This window comes from Dasypus novemcinctus, chromosome X (genome assembly GCF_030445035.2).
Source record: "Dasypus novemcinctus isolate mDasNov1 chromosome X, mDasNov1.1.hap2, whole genome shotgun sequence".
Taxonomy (NCBI): Eukaryota; Metazoa; Chordata; class Mammalia; order Cingulata; family Dasypodidae; genus Dasypus; species Dasypus novemcinctus.
Genome location: NC_080704.1, coordinates 113,668,831 through 113,688,630, shown reverse-complemented (window position 1 = coordinate 113,688,630; position 19,800 = coordinate 113,668,831). Strand labels below are relative to the sequence as shown.

Here is a 19,800-nt window from a genome sequence, read left to right as displayed (position 1 = left end):
CTTATATGACATTAGGCTTCTTGAAAATTCATAGGTTTTTACTATGATATACTAGTAGAGGCTCGAGTTCTAAGTCCCCACTAGCATTTCCATAAAACAATAGTGAGCCTGTCTTTCATTGGTTTGTGGCTTGGTAATGCCTTCTCCTCTTTTGTGATGTAGGTTCTACTTAGCATTTTTTTCCAAAAAACTCTGGTCTCATCCCGGTTAAAAACTTGGTGGGGAATAAAACCCTCGGACTCTACATAGTCTGAAATTCACTGATGAATTCATCAGCAACCTTTTTATTAGCACTTGTTGCCTTGTCATGCCTCATGACACTATGCATGCCCATCCTCTTTTTGAAAATATCAATCCAGCCATGGCTGGCCTTGAAAACTTTAACACTCTCATCACTTGGTTCTGGTTTGTTTTTCAAAAGATCAGCATACAACACTGTCGCTTTTTCACATATCATGGCTTCCAATACACTGCCGCCTGCTAACTGCTTCTCATTTACCCAAATTAATAACAGCTTTTCAAATTCGAATGTTTGGGAATGCTGCTTGGTTACTACTTTAACTCCTTTTGCAACATCAGCCTTTTATCACTTCTTTATTATTATTATTTTTTTTGTGCTGGGTGGCTCTCCTTATGGGACACACTCCTTGCACGTGGGGCTTCCCTACGCGGGGGATACCCCTGTGTGGCATGGCACTCCTTGCACGCATCAGCACTGCACATGGGCCAGCTGCACATGGGTCAAGGAGGCCCGGGGTTTGAACCGCAGACCTCCTATGTGGTAGGTGGATGCTCTATCCTTTGGGCCAAGTCCACTTCCCACTTCTTTATTCTTAATGATGGTGGAGACTATTGTTTAGATATACTGTATACCCTAGCAAGATCAGTAATGCTAACAACACTCTCATATTTACCTGTTATTTCTTTTTTTTACTCAATGGTGGGGCAAAGTAATTTTCTTTTCTGCCTAGTACTATTACTGCTCATTTTCTTAGGACTCTTGATGAGAAAAAAATGTAAAATAGACAAAATGTCCACAGACGCTAAGGACAGGACCACAGTGGGATGTGCACAGGGCAAAAGCTACCGCGAGACTAATGCATGACCCTTTGTTTCAGCTGGAAAGGGTAGTGAGTCATGATGTAAACAATGACAAGTTCTAGCTTGCGTACTGAGTACCAAACAAAGGACAAAATTTTCATATCAAAATGCACAGAGTACCAAATTCGAAGAGTTTCAAAGCAGTTGGGCACCAATATATGATTGTAATGTAATTTATGGATTATGTTTAATAATAACATTGTAATGTTTTTGTAGCAAAAGAAAAGTGGGTACTATATTAATGCTAAAGGTCAAAAAAAGAATATGGATTTTGGTTCTGTGAGATATGAATATGATCAAGCATTTTTTTCTCTTCTTCATTTTTCTCATTAAAAATGACATCTTGACTATGTCATTTAACTAATCTGTGTTCATCTGTGTATCTTTCTGAAAACTAGAGGAAGAAATGAGTTAGTAGTTGGAATTAGATGAGTTAAATGTGCCTAGAAATAACTTTTCATGAGTAATCTTTTGATAACTTGTTGAGCTGTATTTTTGTTTTTGAATTTGAACTAGTCTTAAAATATTTGAATGTGGTTCAAAATGGAATTGTTAGGCTGCCTATATGGTACTAGAATAAAAATTAGTTCTAGAAAAATCCATGAAACTGCAGAATAGAGACAGTGAACCCCAAGTTAAACTATGGACTATAATTAATAGTACAATTATAAAAATGTGCTTTCTTGAGATCTACATGAATAGAGAGTGATAGAAACAGAAGAAAATAGAGAAAATCAACAAAAATAGCTGGATCTTTGGATATATCAAAACAAGATCAACAAATTCAAATAGCTTTAGCTAACCTGATCAAACAAACAGAGAGAGAGAGCAAGAGAGAGAGGGAGAGTGAGAGCGAGAAAGAGAGAGAGACAGGGGAAATACACAAATAATTAAAATCTGAAATGAAGAGAGAAGAATAGTATCAACCTTACAGAAATAAAAATGATTATAAAGGAATATGAACAACTTAGTACTAATAAATTCATCTATATAGAGTGGACAAATTCCTAGAAAAACACAAATTACTGAAACCAACTAAAGAAGAAATAGAAAAATCCAAAAAGACCTAAAACAACTGAAGAGAGAATTAGTAATCAAAAAACTTCCTACAGGGAAGCGGACTTGGCCCAGTGGTTAGGGCCTCCGTCTACCACATGGGAGGTCCATGGTTCAAACCCCAGGCCTCCTTGACCCATGTGGACCTGGCCCTTGCGCAGTGCTGATGCACTCAGGAAGTGCTGTGCCACGCAGGGGTGTCCCCTGCGTAGGGGAGCCCCACGCGCAAGGAGTGCGCCCTGTAAGTAGAGCCGCCCAGCGCGAAGGAAAGTTCAGCCTGCCCAGAAATGGTGCTGCACACATGGAGAGCTGACACAGTAAGATGATGCAACAAAAAGAGACACAGATTCCCGAGCCGCTGACAACAACAGAAGCGGACAAAGAACACAGCAAATAGACACAGAGAACAGACAACTGGGCCGGTGGGGGGGGTGGGGGAGAGAAATAAATAAATAAATAAATAAATAAATCTTATAAAAAAACAACAACAAAACTTCCTACAAAGAAATGCCTAGGATCAGATGGCTTTACTACTAATCTACTAATTCTACAAATCATTTAAAGATGAATTAACACTCATTCTTCATAAATTCTTCCATAAACAGAAGAGAAGGCAATACTACCCAACCTACTCTGAGACCCTGATACCAAAAGCAGACAGACATCACAAGAAAACTACACACAAATCACAAATTCCTCAACAAAATACTACCAAACCAAACCCAGCATCATATAAAAAGCACTATACACCAAGACCAAATGGGACTTATCCCAGGAATGCAAGTCTAGTTTACCATATGAGAATCAATCAATGTAATATACCATATTAATAGAATAAAGGATATAAAATCACATATTATTTCAACAGGCATGGAGAAAATCTTTGAAAATAAAAACAACCTTTCATGATAAAAACACCCAACAAACCAAGAATATATAGGAACTTAAGTTGATAAAGGGAATCTACAAAAACCCACAGCTGGCATCATATTTAATGATAAAAGTGATCACTCACCTCCAAAATCAGTAACTGGATAAGAATGTACATTCTCACCACTTCTACTTAACACTGTACTGAAAGCTTCTAACTAGGTCAATTAAGCAAGGGAAATGAAAAATAAGGCATCTAGATTGGAATGGAAAAAGTAAAAGAATCACTAGTCAAAGATTATGTGATCTTCCATACAGAATATCATAAAGAATCCACAAAAAATCTATTAGAACTAATAAATGAGTTCAGCCAGGTTGCAAGATATAAGATCACTATGTACAAAAATAATTGTATTTCTATAAACTGGCAATTAAGTAAACAATTCCATTTATGATAGCATTAAAAGGAATAAAAGGCTTAGAAATAAAATTAACAAAGAGTTATAAGACTTGTATACTGAAAACTATAAACTGTCACTGAAAGAAATTAAAGAATGAATGGAAAGGAAAGACATCCTATGCTCAGTATTGTTAATATGCAATAAATACCAAGTTGATCTACAGATTAAATGCAATCCCTATAAAAATTACAAATGATTTTTTTTGCAGAAATGGACAAACTATTCCTAAGATTCCTATGAAATTGCAAGGGACATTGAATATCCAAAACAGTCTTGAAAAAGAAGAACGAAGTGGGGAATTCACAATTCCTAATTACAAAACTTACTATACAGCTCCAATAACCAAGGCAGTGTGGTAGTGGCCTAAGTATAGACATATAAATTAATGGGATAGAATTGAAATTAATGATTCTTAATGACTATAAAACTCTGAGAAGAAAACAGGAGTAAATTTTTGTGACCCTGGATTATGCAATGGTTTCTTAGACATGACATCAAAAGTAAAATAGATGAATTGGACTACATAAAAATTAAAACACTGTTTTGCTGCAAAGGATACCATCAAGAAAATGAAAAGGCAACCCACAGACCAGGAGAAAAATTTTGCGAACATTATATATGATAAAGGATTGGTATCCAGAATACACAAAGAACTATTACAACTTAACAATAGCAAGACAATCCAGTTTTTAAAATGGGCAAAGGATGTGAGTAGACATTTCTTTTAAGAAGATATACAAATGGCCAACGAGCATGCAAAAAGATGCTCAACATCATTGGTATTAGGGAAATGCAAATTAAAACCATAATGAGAAAGAAACCATTTCACACTCACTAGAATGGCTATAATGAAAATGAGGGGCAAAAAGTGTTGGCACGGATATGGAGAAACTGGATCCTTTGTACATTGTTAATGGCAATGTAAAATGGTGTACCAGTTTTGGAAAAGAGTCTGGTAGTACCTCAAAAAGTTAAATATAGAGTTAACATATGACCCCAGCACTAAATTATACATGAATATTCATAGCAGCATTATTCCTAACAGCCAAAAGTGGGGGGAGGGAAACAAATGTTCATAAATTGTTAAATGGATAATCAAAATGTGGCATATCCATACAATGGAATATTATTCAGCCATTAAAAGCAATCAAGTACTGATACATGCTACAACATGGATGACCCCTGAAAACATTATGCTAAGTAAAAGACACAAGACAAAAGGCCACATGTTGTATCGAAAGCCTAAGATTAGGGTTTTGGGGAGAAATAAGAGTGACTGTTAATAGGTACAGAGCTTCTTTTTGTGGTGATGAAAATGTTCTAGAATTAGATAGTAGTGATGGTTGCATGACTTTGTGAATATACTAAAAACTTCAAAATTGTATACTTTAAAGGAACTAATTTTGTGGTATGTGAATTATATCTCCGAACAAACAAATAAACAATCAAATAAGCCATAATGTTTCTATACTGTCCACAAGATTTTTTATCAAAAGCAATAAAACCTACTTACCGTATTAAATTCAAACTCTTGGCCCAGGCTTTAAAGATTTTCCCTGATCTTGACCCATACAAACTTACTTATTGATTTCAACATGAACCCAGCCAGTCTGATTATTATGGCAGGCTTATTTTCACCTGAATGGTATTACTCATATTGTTTCCTAAACCTGAAAAAACTTTCCTATTGCCCTCATTTTTCTAACTCTGCTCTCCTCTTTTAGAAGTCAAACTCAACTGTCACCTACTTTGAAGTTGTCTCTAAACTACTGCTTATAGATATCATTGCAGGCTCTGTAAGTGCAAGCTTCTTTTGTACCTTTCAGAGATCCTAAAATATGCTAAAATACTTGTCATTTAGATAATACATTGATTTAATTTTTTAAAAAACTCTAGATAATTTTCAATGGATAGATAATTATTATGGGTACTCAGCCCATTATAAATGAACATGTGGCAGAAAGTGCTAGTTGTCCACCATAAACTAGTCTAGGTTTTAACTCCATGTTTTTATTCTTCATATTTAGTTCATATTAGTAAGACCATGCTATATATGTCCTTTTGTTTCTGGCTTATTTCACTTAGCATAATGTCTTCAAGATTCATCCATGTTATCATATGGGTCCCAATTTCATTTCTTCTTACTGAAGCATAGTGTTCCATCATATGTATATACCATGTTTTGTTTACTCACCTGTTGATGAACATGTGGATTGGTTCTACCTTATCTCTACTGTGAATAATGCTGCTATGAAGATCAGTGTGCCAGTAGATATTTTAGATTCTACTTTCAATTCTTTTGGGTATATATCTAGGAACGGCATTATTAAGCCAAATGGGGGCTTAAGACTTTTTGAGGAACTGCCAAAAGTGTTTTCTATACCATCAGCATCATTTTATATTTCCACCACCAATTTCTCTACATCCTTACCAACACTTGTTATTTCCTATTTTTTAAAAATTGAATTCCATCCTAGTGCCTGTAAAAGGGTATATCATTGTAGTTTTGATTTGCATTTTCCTAATGACTAATGATTTTGGGCATCTTTTCATGTCCTTAGTTGGCATATATTTATCTTTCCAATGAATATGTTTTAAAATCTGCTAGTGTGTATACTTTTAAGGGCAGGATCTTTATCTGATTCATCTTTATATAATCTTAAGCACCTAGGGCAGCAAATTTTATAGTGCAGAAATTCAATTTATATTTGTTAAATAAGAAAGAAAAATGAAAGAATGAAATATCAAATCTCCTAAGTATTCACACCATAATCCTATTTACAGTAATAATAATACCCATTATCGATCTCAGCCCAAATTCTATTCTTATTATCACAATTTCCAAATTAGTAGAGTTGGATTTCATGTGATTTTATCATTTGGAACATGACCACAGTTTGGCTCATGGTGAAGTCATACCTGGCAGTATCCAATTTTGGGATTCCTATATGCATATGCAGTGAGTACTCTCCTCAGAGCAGATATGCCAGTGTCACTCTGAAAGGCTGGATGCTCAGGAAGGGAGCGGCGCAAATCACGTTCAATTTCATCAGTAGCCAAGTTGCAAGTCCCTAAGGATTGCTCAACCATTTTGACATAATAACCAGGATTAGTAGCCATGTCATTAATAGCACCTGTGAAGATGAATTACATTAACATACAAAAGAAAAGGAACATAGTAAATCTACTATACGTGAAAAATTGGATTTTTAAACCTTGAGATTTAGCTTTATGCTAAAATAATATCTGAGCATACACACAAAAAAGAAAAAAACTTCATGCTAGAGTCTCTAAGGTCAGGATACTTATCTTATCAGAGTAATATTTTCATGGGCTTTGTTTTTTTCATTTAACTTTCCTTTGATGCTAGAGATGGAGATTTTCCCCCAAAGGACATATATCATGCCTATTAAACTAATCTGCTCAGACATTAAAGTGTGAGTATTTAGGTAAGTATATATAACCATTTACTTTTCTATATTTGACTAGTCTGAATTAATTATGGGCAAGACTTTGTCCAAGTCAACTTTATAATTCTTTGAGTTTACCTTAGTGCACAGCTCCAAGAAATAACATCTGTCAAATGAATAAAGTGAATAAATACAATACCTGAAAAAAGCATCCAGAGCTCTCCTCTTAAGGTCTCTGGAATCCCTCTTACAACCAGATCTCGAGTCTTTTTGGTCCGAAACATGCTAACACCACGCCCACATTCTGCAAATAGTATGTTCCACGACTGTTCCTTCATCTTTTCTTTCAGCTGTAACATAAAAGTGAAGCAAATAGTGCGGGAAGAAACTACCTTCTTTAAAGTTAACTTGGACACCTTCTTAAACATGAAATAAAAATATACCTATGGTGATTAAGAGCATGGAAAGTGAAGATCAATATTTATATAGCGGCCAAACACTGGACCTTTGTCATCACAAATATCTTTTAAATCATGTGAGTATCACAGCTTTAATTTATTATTTTAATTCCTAAACTCATACATAAATGGGAAAAACACTATAACTCAGGAGGTAATCATTTTCTCCAAATAATCTCAATTTAAGCATTAGAAATCATGCAAATAAAACTCAAAATTCAATTTTCATCTTTATTTTCATTCCTTATAATAGTCCATGTGTGTGGTAGAGCCAAACAAATCACAAAATAGTAGCTGCTGGAATACCTTTTAAAGGCCCCAAAAAGAGTTTTTGGTTAAGGAACCCTCTCCATTTTATTTTAATTTTAAATAAATAATTCTAATCAAGTAATAATTTGATTATTTTAATCAGCTGTTTTAGTCTATAGATTTATTTTTTCTTTCTTTTTAGTCCATAGATTTAAATATTTTGTTTTCCTACCATTTTAGAATTAAGTGTCTCCAGATTCTGAAGGTGAAATACTCTCATTAATGCTTCAGTGTTCACAGTTTTACTGCGTTCTTTCTGAAATGACACAGATAGCTCCTCAAAATTATCCAATGGGCCTGTAGAATCAAAACTAATAGCAACCTGAAAAAAGAGTTAGAATGTAACTGTCCAAATACATGTGTAAAAATTTCAGCAAGAAAAAAAATACTCAGTTTTTGTCAACTATGAAACCACACAATCTATATGTACAAAATATATATTGCTCAGAGAGATATTTGTTTTACTATAAAAACTGGAGATGTCAAAAAACCAATCTCTGAAACAGTAAAATCAGAACTTTGGTAAACCCACTAAAAGCAACAAAAATACTGAGAAAACTTTCAAACTAAACTTTCAGAATGCAGGAAATTAACACAGAATTAAGTGATAAGCATCTATTCAAGAAAAACTACTGAATTCCAGTACGAACATCAGAAAGGCTACTCCTATCCTCCCTCTCTGTCAAGCCCAGAGGCATGGTAATTGTGAAAGCCAGCCTTATAGCAGCCAGTGGAGTGGACTGACTTTTTTTAAAAAATTAATTTATTTTTAACATTACATTAAAAAAATATACCCCACACACACACCCCTCCTCCCATAACCACAACCTCCTCCATCATCATGGGACATTCATTGCACTTGGTGAATACATCTCTGAGCACTGCTACACCACATGGTCAATGGTCCACATTACAATTTACAGTCTCCCCCAGTCCACCTCTTTTGAAGCCCTTAAAAGCATCATCCCCAGAGCAATATTTTGACCAAACTAGTGCTCCCTGGAAAATGTCCATTCCCAGGATGTTGCCACTTGATTGCATCACATAGCAACTCTGAAAAAGCCCTAACCCTAGGGCAATACAGAAAACAACAGCAAACTGCTGGTAACATCACAACTACTTAAGATTGTGATTTCAGTTGGGACACACAGAATTCTGGTTAAAAATTTAAAAGAAAAGCCTGAAGAACCAGAATATTAGAAAATTCTGACATATTCTTGTGACTCAAGAATATGCACACATGTGCAGGGCTTCATGCATGCTGTAATTAGTCAGGGTTCTCTAGGGAAACAGAATCAACAAGAGATATCTGTCAATAGTATGTGATTTTATGTCTCTCACGCAGCTGTGGGGATGCACAAGTCCAGGTTCAGCAGGCAGGCTGCAACCAGGGGTTCCAATGAAAGTCCAATGAAGATTGTTGACGAGTTCTGGGAGATGTTGGCTGTCCAAAGATAAGCTGGGAAAATTCTCACTCAATGCTGGAATCACTTCCCCTTTTAAGGCATTCAACTGATTGGATAAAGCCATTACTCATTGCTGATGTCAATCACCCTGGTTGATGTACTTGTAAATCAGCTATCTTTGATTTACCACTGCAGTAAAGTCAATGGTGACTAAAGTCCATAAATGCCCTTGTATCATAGATAGCCCAGTGCTTACTTGACCAAACAACTGGGCACAATTACCTGGCCGAGTTGACCCACTAGCCTAACCATCAAAGCCCACCCCTTGTCAACCTGGCAACCATACACATTACCTGAAACCATGCTAAGTCTCTAAGTAAAAACAATAACACATATGCATATATATAAATTTCCACCTAACAATGTTCAACTCTCCTGTGTACAACCAGAAACGCATTAATTCCATACAGAATATGGTGCAAGTTCTTGGGTAATACTCCTAAACTTGACATACTCAATTATTATGACATGAAACTGATACATGCTATATGATAAGGGAAAAGTTTGGGGAAGACAACAAATTCGTTTTATGTATATATACAATCATCATCATAATGAAACAAGAAAGAAAGATTCTTGACCATTACAGTTCTCATTTCTGTAACTAGTCACATGGTCGAAGTTCATATTTATCACTACCTTCTTCCACTACCCATTGCATGTTTCCATTGCCCTCAGCAAGCACTTCAGCTGGTCGTGGTTCTTTGCCTGGTGGGGTGACCCGAACTTTCATTCCTGAAGATTCTGGGCCATTATTAGTTCTGCTTGAATTGGGTTGTTTCAATTTCCCATTGACTTTAATCATAGGACATGGCAGTACTAGGAGATGCCCCAGAGGTTCTCCTCTATTCCAAGCAAACTCTTCTTTATCACAATTATGAAGCTGCAATCCTATTTCCCCTTGATAGTCAGGATCAATCACCACAGCTAGTACAGTAATTTCCTTCTTTGACTGTTGATTCAGAGGTAAGAGGAGCCCAAAGTGGCCAGGAGGCAGTTTTAACTTCTAGTTCAATGGAATCATTGTTGTGTTCCATGGTGACCACACTCCTTGTTTTGGGAATAAAACCTGTAGACTAGCGGAGTTTGAGCTTGCAGGGACAGGAACCAAAAATTTTCCTAGTGAGTCACTAGGGGTAACAGTGAGTGTCGCTACTCCCATTTGCACCCCTTGATTCCTGGACCCATGGATCCTGGTTATGGGAGAAGCAACACCATAGAGTGGATGCTGATTTACAGCATACACAGCCTCCTGGAGAACCTTGCCCCAGCCCTGCAAGGTATTGCCACATAGTTGGCAATGTAATGGAGTCTTCAAAAGGCCATTCCACTGTTCTATCAATCCAGCTGCTTCAGAGTGATGGGGAACATGATAAGACCAGTGAATGCCATGGGCTTGTGCCCATTCCCACACATCATTTGCTGTGAAAGGGGTTCCTTGATAGGAAGCAATGCTGAGTGGAATGCTATGGTGTTAGATAAGACATTCAGTAAGTCCACGAATGGTAGTTTTGGAAGAAGCACTGCATGCAGGAAATGCAAACCCTTATCTAGAATATGTGTCTATTCCAGTTAAAACAAATTGCTGCCCCTTCCATGGTGGAAGTGGTCTAATGTAGTCAACCTGCCACCAGGTAGCAGACAGGTTACTTTGAGGAATGGTGCCAAATCAGAGGCTGAGTGTGGGTCTCCGCTGCTCGCAGACTGGGCACTCAGCAGTGGCTGTAAACAAGTCAGCCTTGGTAAGGGGAAGTCCGTGTTGCTAAGCCCATGCATAAACTCCATCCCTACACCCATGGCCACATTGTTCATGAGCCCATTGGGCAATGAGAGGAGTGGCTGGGGAAAGGGGCTGAGCATTAGTCACAAAGCAGATAATCTTATCCACTTGATTATTAAAATCTTCCTCTGCTAAAGTCACTCTCTGGTGAACACTCACGTGGGACACAAATATTTTCATGTTTTTTGCCACTAAAAAAGGTCTATCCACATACCTCTTCACTGGACCTCTTTGTACCAATTTTCCAATCATGTTCCTCCCAATTCCCTGACCATCCAGCCAAACCATAGGCAACAGCTCATGAATCAGTATACCAACGTGCCTCTGGCCATTTCTTCTTCCAAGTAAAATGAACAACCATATGCACTACTCAAAGTTCTGCCCACTGGGAGGATTTGCCCTCACCACTGTCCTTTAGAGATGTTCCAGAAAGGAGCTGCAGTGCTATAGCTGTCCACTTTTGGGTGGTACCTGCATATCGTGCAGAACCATCTGTAAACCAGGTCCGAGTTTTCTCCGCCTCAGTCAACTGACTGTAAGGGACTCCCCAAGAGACTACAGCTGTGGGCTGGGAAAGAGAAGGAAACACAGCAGGGGTGGTGACCATGGGCATTTTTGCTTACTTTCTCATGTAACTTACTTGTGCCTTCAGGATCCGCTCGAGCCCTATCTCGTACATACCATTTCCACTTTATTATGGATTGCTGCTGTGCATGCCCAACTTTATGGCTTGGTGGGTCAGACAAAACCCAGCTCATGATAGGCAACTCAAATCTCATGGTAACTTGATGGCTCATGCTTAAGCATTCAGTCTTCACTAAGGTCCAGTAGCAGGCCAAAGGCTGTTTCTCAAAAGGGGAGTAGTTATCTGCAGAGGATGGCAGGGATTTGCTCCAAAACCCTAAGGGTCTACATTGTTATTCTCCTATAGGGGCCTGCCAAAGGCTCCAGGCTGCATCTCCATTAGCCACTGAAACTTCCAGCACCATTGGATCTGCTGGATCATATGGCCCAAGTGCTAGTGAAACTTGCACAGCAGCCTGAACCTGACGCAGAGTCTCTTCTTGTTACTGTCCCTAATCAAATCTAGCAGCTCTTCTGGTCACCCGGTAAATGGGGGGGAGTAGCACACCGAAATGGAATGATTCCAAAATCCAAAGAGACCAACTAAGCATTGTGCCTCTTTTTTGGTTGTAGGAGGGGTCAAATGCAAGAGCTTATCCTTCACATTAAAAGGCATATCTTGACGTGCCCCATACCACGGGACACCTAGAAATTTCACTGAAGTGGAAGGACCTTGTATTTTAGTTGGATTTATCTCCCATCCTCTCTCATGCAAATACCTTACTAGTAAGTCTAAAGTCTTTACTACTTCTTGCTCACTAAGTCCTATCACATGATATCATCAATATAATGAACCACTGTGATGTCTTGTGGGAGGGAGAGACGATCAAGGTCCCTGTGGACAATATTATGATATAGGGCAGGAGAGTTTGATATACCCCTGAGGCAGGACAGTAAAGGTATACTGCTGGCCTGTAAACTGTTTCTAGTATTCCTTACTAATAGCAATTGAGAAAAAAGCATTCACCAAATCAACAGATGCATTCCAGGTACCAGGGGACGTGTTGATTTGCTCAAGCAATGATACCACATCTGGGACAGCAGCTGCAAATGGTGTCACTACCTGGTCAAGTTTACAATTATCTACTGTCATTCTCCAAGATCCACCTGTTTTCTGTATAGGTCAAAGAGGAGAGTTGAATAGGGATGTGGTAGGAACCACCACCCCTGCATCCTTCAAATCCTTGATGGTGGCACTAACTACTGCAATCCCTCCAGGAATCTGGTATTGCTTTTGGTTCTGCCAGTTGCTGAGTACATCTATTCCAATTACGCATTCTGGAACTGGGTAAATAATCACAGAATGGGTCCGGGGACCCACTGGACCATCTGTGAGATGGACCTGAGCTAAAACTCCATTAATCACCTCCCCTCCATAAGCCCCTACTATGACTAGTGGACCACATGATGTTTTGGGTCTCCTGGAATTAACGTCACTTCTGAGCCAGTGCCTAATAATCTCTGAAATGTCTGGTCATTTCTTTTTCCCCAGTGCACAGTTACTCTGGTAAAAGGCCATAGATTTTCTTGGTGATAGGTAGTCGGAAGATAACAGTATAAGTTTTGGGCAGTTTAACAGGATCCTTCCCCAAGGAGACCGGGCCTTCTCCTCATTCAAGGGATTCTGGGTTTGTAACTCCCTCAAGTCTGGGAATTGATTAAGGGGTCATGTGTGTCTAATTTGAATTAGGGTTTTGTTCACTTGACCTACAACACTTTAGCTTGTACAGATCCAGAAGAAATTTAGTAGACTGCCTGTCTATTTCACTGCTAGGTTTCCCATGATGTTTTAGCCAATGCCATAACTCTATGCTATTCAGACTATTTTGAGTGCTTTTTTGAATCTGCCTTTCATTGTGGTAGCCACACCCCTTGACTTTGGTGATTAACTGCCTATACTTGACTTTTACCAGACCGACATCCGATCATCCCCATAATGTTTAAGGATTCTTATTCCATCACAGTCCTCCCTACACTAATATCTAGACTACAGACAAGAGCAACCACAGAACTCTATAGGGAAGATGGAGTTAGTCTTACAAATTTATTCCTCACAGTCCTGGTTAAAGGCGTATCCTATGGAAATTGCTGGGGTGGGTGGGCAGCTCTCAAATGATAAATCCATTTTAGCATTCCAATCTCCCTAAGCCTTTGAAGTCCCTCTTCTACTGTGTACCACGGCAAATCAAGCATCTCAACCTCAGACATATTAGGCCATCTTTTGTTCCATGTTTCAGTCAGCCACCCAAACAAACTGTTAAAGCCTTATCCAACATCTCGAGCTACAGCATCACATCCAGAATTTCTGCTTAGTGGGACCATATCAATAAATTTAGCCTGATCCAACTTTATATTCCTTCCACTATTTATCCCATACCCTTAGTATCCATTCCCACACATATTCTCCTGATTTCTGTCTATATAAGTTGGAAAACTCATGCAGTTCTTTCTGAGTATACTTTACTTCCTCACAGGTCACAATTTGTATTTCACCTTTGGGGGCTTGTTGTGATTTTAGTCTAGTAATAGGTCTGGAAGACAAGAGAGGTGGTGGGGGTGGGTAAGGAGAAGGATTAGAAATGCCTTGCAAGCTACTGACCTCAGGGAATGCCCTTGCATTTTCTTCTGGTGAGACAGGATTAATTTCTTCAGGCAGGAGTTGGAAGGTAGTTTCCTCAGGTCAGACTCCATGCTGGAGTTTGGCTGGTAGGTGCCTCAGGGCTGAGAGGAGGTCCAGACTCCCTGGGGCAGACTGGAGGCTGGGCAGGGCAGGCTTCAGTTTGGCTGGTACCCACCTCAGGGCTGGAAGTTGTTTCAGACTCCCTGTGAGAGGCTGAAGGCTGGATGATACAAGGTTGACAAGGTGTGATATGGACAGGGCAGGCCATAGCACATTTATCTGGTAACGTCACAGCAGAATTCAGGGTTCCAATGTCTCCCCCAATATTATCATCATCCCATGTCTCCAGCCCAGTTTTCTGGATTCCACTCTTTTCCAATCAGTGCCTTCACTTTAACTTCAGATTAACTTGAGATTTTAGTTTCCTTTGTAACTCTACTACTCGTACAATGGGAGTCTGAGTTTGGTTCTCAGATATTTCAATCCTGTGGCTACAGGAGACAAGATTTTCCTTCAGAGCACATAGAAACTTTCCCATCATTCATGCGGCATTTATGTTTCATTTTTGAAGCCTTTAACTCTTTCTTTTGTAACAGTATCCAGAGTATCTAGGAGGAGCCAGCCAAAATCATCTTACCTTTTGACTCCACAAAACTTTGTTAAGGTGTTGAAAACACTCTCATCCAGATTCTTGCTTCTTGTAAGCGAGGGTGTAGGGGGATCCAGTGATGATATTTTGCATATCTTGATTGCCAATTCACTCCATGGACTGTTAGCAGCCTCTTCGTTATTGGAAAGGGAGTCATCAATACCCTTGAGTCCAATTAGAGTAGAGAGCCAACTGCAAAGCTACCAGAACCACCTCAGACACCCCATGTTTAAGACTGTTCCTCAGGTACCACTACTGGTACCAAGCTATATTAGTCAGGGTTCTCTAGGGAAACAGAATCAATAAGAGATATCTGTCAATAGTATGCAATTTTATAAGTCTCTCACACAGCTGTGGGGGTGCACAAGTCCAGGTTCCACAATCAGGCTGCAACCAGGGGCTCCCGTGAAACCCCAAGAAAGATTTTGATGAGTTCTGTGAGATGTTGGCTGTCCAAAGACAAACTAGGAAATTTTCCCTCAATGATGGAATCACTTCCCCTTTTAAGGCATTGAAATGATTGGATAAGGCGTCACTTATTGCTGATGGCAATCTCCCTGATTGACGTAATTGTGATCAGCTATCTATGATTTACTACTACAGTAAAGTCAATGGTGATTAAAGTCCATAAATGCCTTTGTATTACAGTTAGCTCAGTACTTGCTGGACCAAACAACTGGGCACAATTACGTGGCTGAGTTGACACAACAGCCTAACCATCACACACGCCCAAGAAAGAAATGTGACAGGAGAAAGGTTCCAGTCACTCAACACTGGATGACTTTGAAAGCAGGAAGTGAACGCTAAGACTGATTTGTAAACTGCCTGAAGTCTGAAGGTGTGCAACATAGAGATCCTTTTGGCAAAAGGAAGGAAGACTTACTGGCAAAGACATTTAAGGAAATCTCCATGGATCAAGAACTTAACCAAAAAAGGTAGCAAAGAACTTAGGGACTGTACAGTACAGAGAAGTAAAATGTACATTACTCGAGGAAAGTCATATAACAAATAAGAAGCAATAAGACAAACACCACCAACAGCAACGTGAACAACAAACCTTTGGAGAGAGCTATCTGTTTTAAATAGTTGTTACAATGTATTATTCATAATGTCTAGTTTTCAATAAATATATTAAACATATAATAAAGAAGAATGTATGGCCTATACATAGGTGGAAAAAAACAAAAAACAGAAAAGTTTGCTGTGGGGGGCTATTTTAGTTTGACAAAGGGCTGCCGATGCAAAGTGCCAGAAATAGTTTGTTTTTTAAAAAGGGAATTTATTTGGAGGAAAGGCTTACAGTTCCAAGGCTGTGAAAAGCCCAAACCAAGGTAATATTAGAAATGCTTTCTCACCAAAGTCAGCTGCCACGTGTTGAAGCACGATAGCTGCTGTTTTCTGTCAAGGTTTGAGCTCAGCTGAGGGCAAACAGGCTTAGGCCTTGTCTCTTTCCTGGCCTCCTAAATCAGAATCAGCTACTTCACCCTCTTCCCGAGTTCAGCTGTAAGCTATCAGGCATACAGCTGGGCTCCTCTCCACTTGAGCTGCTCTGTGGGCCCAACGTCTTGGGGGCTTCATCCTAAAGTAATTTTCTAGTCCTTGCTCTTACATGGCAGCTTCCTTTTGCTGTCTCTGTGTATTTCGGGGTTTATATCAGACCCAGTAAGGGGACAGAGACTCAACTTGAGTCACACCTCATTGATGTAGTCCAATCAAAACCAAAAATGCAATCTTATCCAGTAATCTAATCAAAGCCCCCCCAAGGAGTTTAATCCAATCAAACAATATCACACCCACAGGAAAAGATTAGCTTAAAAGCATAATATTTCTCTTTTTGAGATTTATAAAATAATCTCACATTGCCACAGGGGCCTAGCTGTTGGATTTCATAGACAAAGACTATAAAGCAGATATTATAAGTATATTCAAAGAACTAAAAGAAACCATTTAAAAAAATAAAAGTATTGTGACTATGTCCCACCAAATAGAGTACATCACTAAAGAAATAGAAATATTAATTTAATAAAGAACACACAGAAATTCTGGAATTGAAATACATAATAATTGAAAAGAAAAATTTACCAGAAGGACTCACCAGTGTATTTGATCTGGCAAAAGCAATAAAAAGCAAACTGGAAGATAGGTCAATAGAGATTATCCTAAGGAAAGAAGATAGAAATAATAAAGAAAAATGAATTTAGCCTCAGAGCCCCATAGGAAATCATCAAGCATACTAACATTTGCATAATGGGAGTCCTAGAAGGAGAGATGAGAAAGGATCAGAAAAAATTTTTTTTTTACAATAATAGCTGAAAGCTTCCCAAATTTCATGAAAAATATTAATCTACTTTAAGAAGCTTAACAAACTCCAAATAGACTAATGACAAACATCTACACCTAGACACATAATAATCAAGCTAAGAAAGTCAAAGACAGGAAGTTGATTTGGTTCAAGCAATTGAGCACCTGGTTCCCATGTGGGAGGTCCCAGGTTTGGTTGCTGGTGCCTTCTAAAAACAAACAAACAAAAACAAACAACAAGCAAACAAATGTAAAAACCAACTCAGGGGAATCAATGTGGCTCAGTGATTGAGTGCTGGCTTCCCACATACAGGGTCCCAGGTTCAATGCCCAGCTCTAGTACCTCAAAAAAAAAAAAAAAAAAAAAAAAGGCAAAGAGAGAATCATGAAAATAGCAAGAGAAAAACAACTTTCATATACAAGGGATTCTCAATAAGATTTACAGCTAAGTTCTCACCCCAAACTATAGAGGCCAGAAGACAATGGGATGTCATATTCAAAATTTTGAAAGAAAAATACACAAAAGAATTATAAATCCAGCAAAATTACTCGGCAAAAATGAAGGAGAGAGTAACTTCCACAGAAGATGGCAGAGTAGGGTGTTCCAGACGAAAACAACTATTAAACAGGCAGGAAATGTCTGAAAAATATTTTGAAACTCCAGAAGCCAGAAGAACACAGTGCAGCATTAAAGGAAGAATAAGAAGAAGATGCCAAAAAATTGTGGTTAAGAACTGTAAATTGCTCTCTTCATGAGGCTGCTACTAACACCCATGCCCCACTTTTGCAGCAGACCACCACAGAATCCAGTACCTGGCTAGCTGCTGGTGACAGAAAAGAACATAAAAGTCCTCTTTCCCAAGAGTAGGGGTAGTTGCAGCTGTCTATTGATCATGACTTTTGATTAATGAATTAGGATCACTGGGTCCCAGCCCTGAGAGAAACTATTCTTTCAACCTGCCCTGCACAAAGTCAGAGGCAGCCATTGTTTCAACCCTTCCCAGAGAGCAGTAGAGGTAGTGGAGATTTAAAGATGTAGTACATCCTCAGGGATGTGGGGGAAAGTCAGCTGAAGGCTTGCATTTGCTGGGCAGGCCAGAAAAGCATAGCTTAGGGCAGGTCTCAGAGAAGCTTTTGGTACCCTTCCTGATCCCCTCTTTCAGAGCACTTTGGAGCCAGTCTGTACCCCCTTCATGGGTCCCTGGCCTTTTTGGCTGTAGAAGACTGACTTGGGAAAGCCCTCTTCAGGGTGACTCTCCTGCCAGGCAAAATGTAGGTGAGAGAAGGAAAAAAGTGTAAAAAATTATAGAGGCAGAAAATGTAGGCTTCAAATACCCAGTAAAGGGAGGTCTGTCACCTGGGAAACAGAGGGGACAACCAAACTCCTGTAAATAGAGGAACATCAAAACAACTAATGAGCAAAGCCCAGGATAAGACACAGACCAGAAAGACAGGAAAAACCCTGCACACTGCATTCGCCTTGGGCAGGCCTTCTTAATAGAAAGGCTATAGCACAAGAAAATCTCTGTCATCTCACCAGCTGGTTACAAAATTAAGAAAGAGACATCTCAGAGAATAATCCCAGAGTTAATATTTTGAAATATAAAAATGCACTGTGTGCAACAAGAATACAAGACAAAGAAACAGGAAATCATATTTCATCCAAAGAAAGAAGACAAATAGGCAGAAAACACCAAACGAAAGAAAAAAAAAAGAGAATGTGGATCTACTGAAAAAAGCCTTTTAAAAAATGATCTTAAAAATGCTCAAGGAGATGAAGGAAAATAGAGTGAAAGAACTAAAGGATATCAGGAAAACAATGAATTAATAATATGAGTCTAATTAAAGAGACAGAAATTTTAAAAAGAAACCAAACAGAACTACTGGATTTGAATTCTACAGTAAATGAAATGAAAAATGACCAGGAGGGTTTCAAGAGCAAACTGGAGCTGAAAGAAGAATCCATGAACTTGAGGACAAGACACTTGAAATAAGGTTGAAGAGCAGAAAGAGAAAAGAAATAAACAAAAATAGCTGAAGACAGCTATTGGATACCATCAAGTGCACCAATATTAGCATTATGGGAGTCCCAGAAAAAAAGAAAAAGGTTAAGAAGGAACAGTCAAAGAAATAATGACAAAGAAATTCCAAAACTTAGCGAAAGATGTGAATATGAATATTTAAGAAGCTCAGAAAACATCAAACAGTATAAACATGAAAAAATATACCCTGACATATATTGCATTAAATATCAAATATAAAGGACAAGGAGAGAGTACTGAGAGCTGCAAGAAAAAAGCAATGACCCAACTATATGAAGTCTACAATGGAGTCTCAATTAGACTGAATGCTGATTTCTCATCAGAAACCATGGAGGCAAGAAGGCAGCTGATTGAAATACTTAAACTGCTGAAGGAAAATAACTGCTAGCCAATAATTTTATATGCAGAGAGACTCTCTATTAAAAAATGATTGGAAGAAGGAATCAAGAAAAAATTTCCGTTCAGAAAGTCTTCTGAACTGAATGAAATGAAAAGGCAACACATCAAAGTTTATGGAATACAGGTAAATTAGTTTTCCAATGGAAATATATACCTTTAAATGCCTATATTAGCAATAAAAAAGATCTACATTTAATAATTTCAGTTTTAAAAATACTTTTGGAAAAGAAAAGCAAACTAAACTTAAGGCAAGC

The 19,800-nt window shown here is 38.5% G+C and overlaps 1 protein-coding gene across 2 annotated transcripts in view; it reads right to left on the bottom strand.

Moving 5' to 3' along the window:
- Positions 1 to 19,800, bottom strand: part of TBC1D8B (TBC1 domain family member 8B) — an 83,853-nt gene that overhangs the window by 23,757 nt on the left and 40,296 nt on the right. The window contains exons 8-10 of one of the 2 annotated variants that reach the window (XM_004454544.5): positions 7,838 to 7,987; positions 7,098 to 7,248; positions 6,408 to 6,622 (exon numbers count right to left, since the gene is read on the bottom strand). In XM_004454544.5, the coding sequence (XP_004454601.1) occupies positions 6,408 to 6,622; positions 7,098 to 7,248; positions 7,838 to 7,987 (516 nt within the window). The remainder of the gene's footprint in view (positions 1 to 6,407; positions 6,623 to 7,097; positions 7,249 to 7,837; positions 7,988 to 19,800) is intronic. The other variant, XM_004454545.5, reaches the window with a different exon arrangement.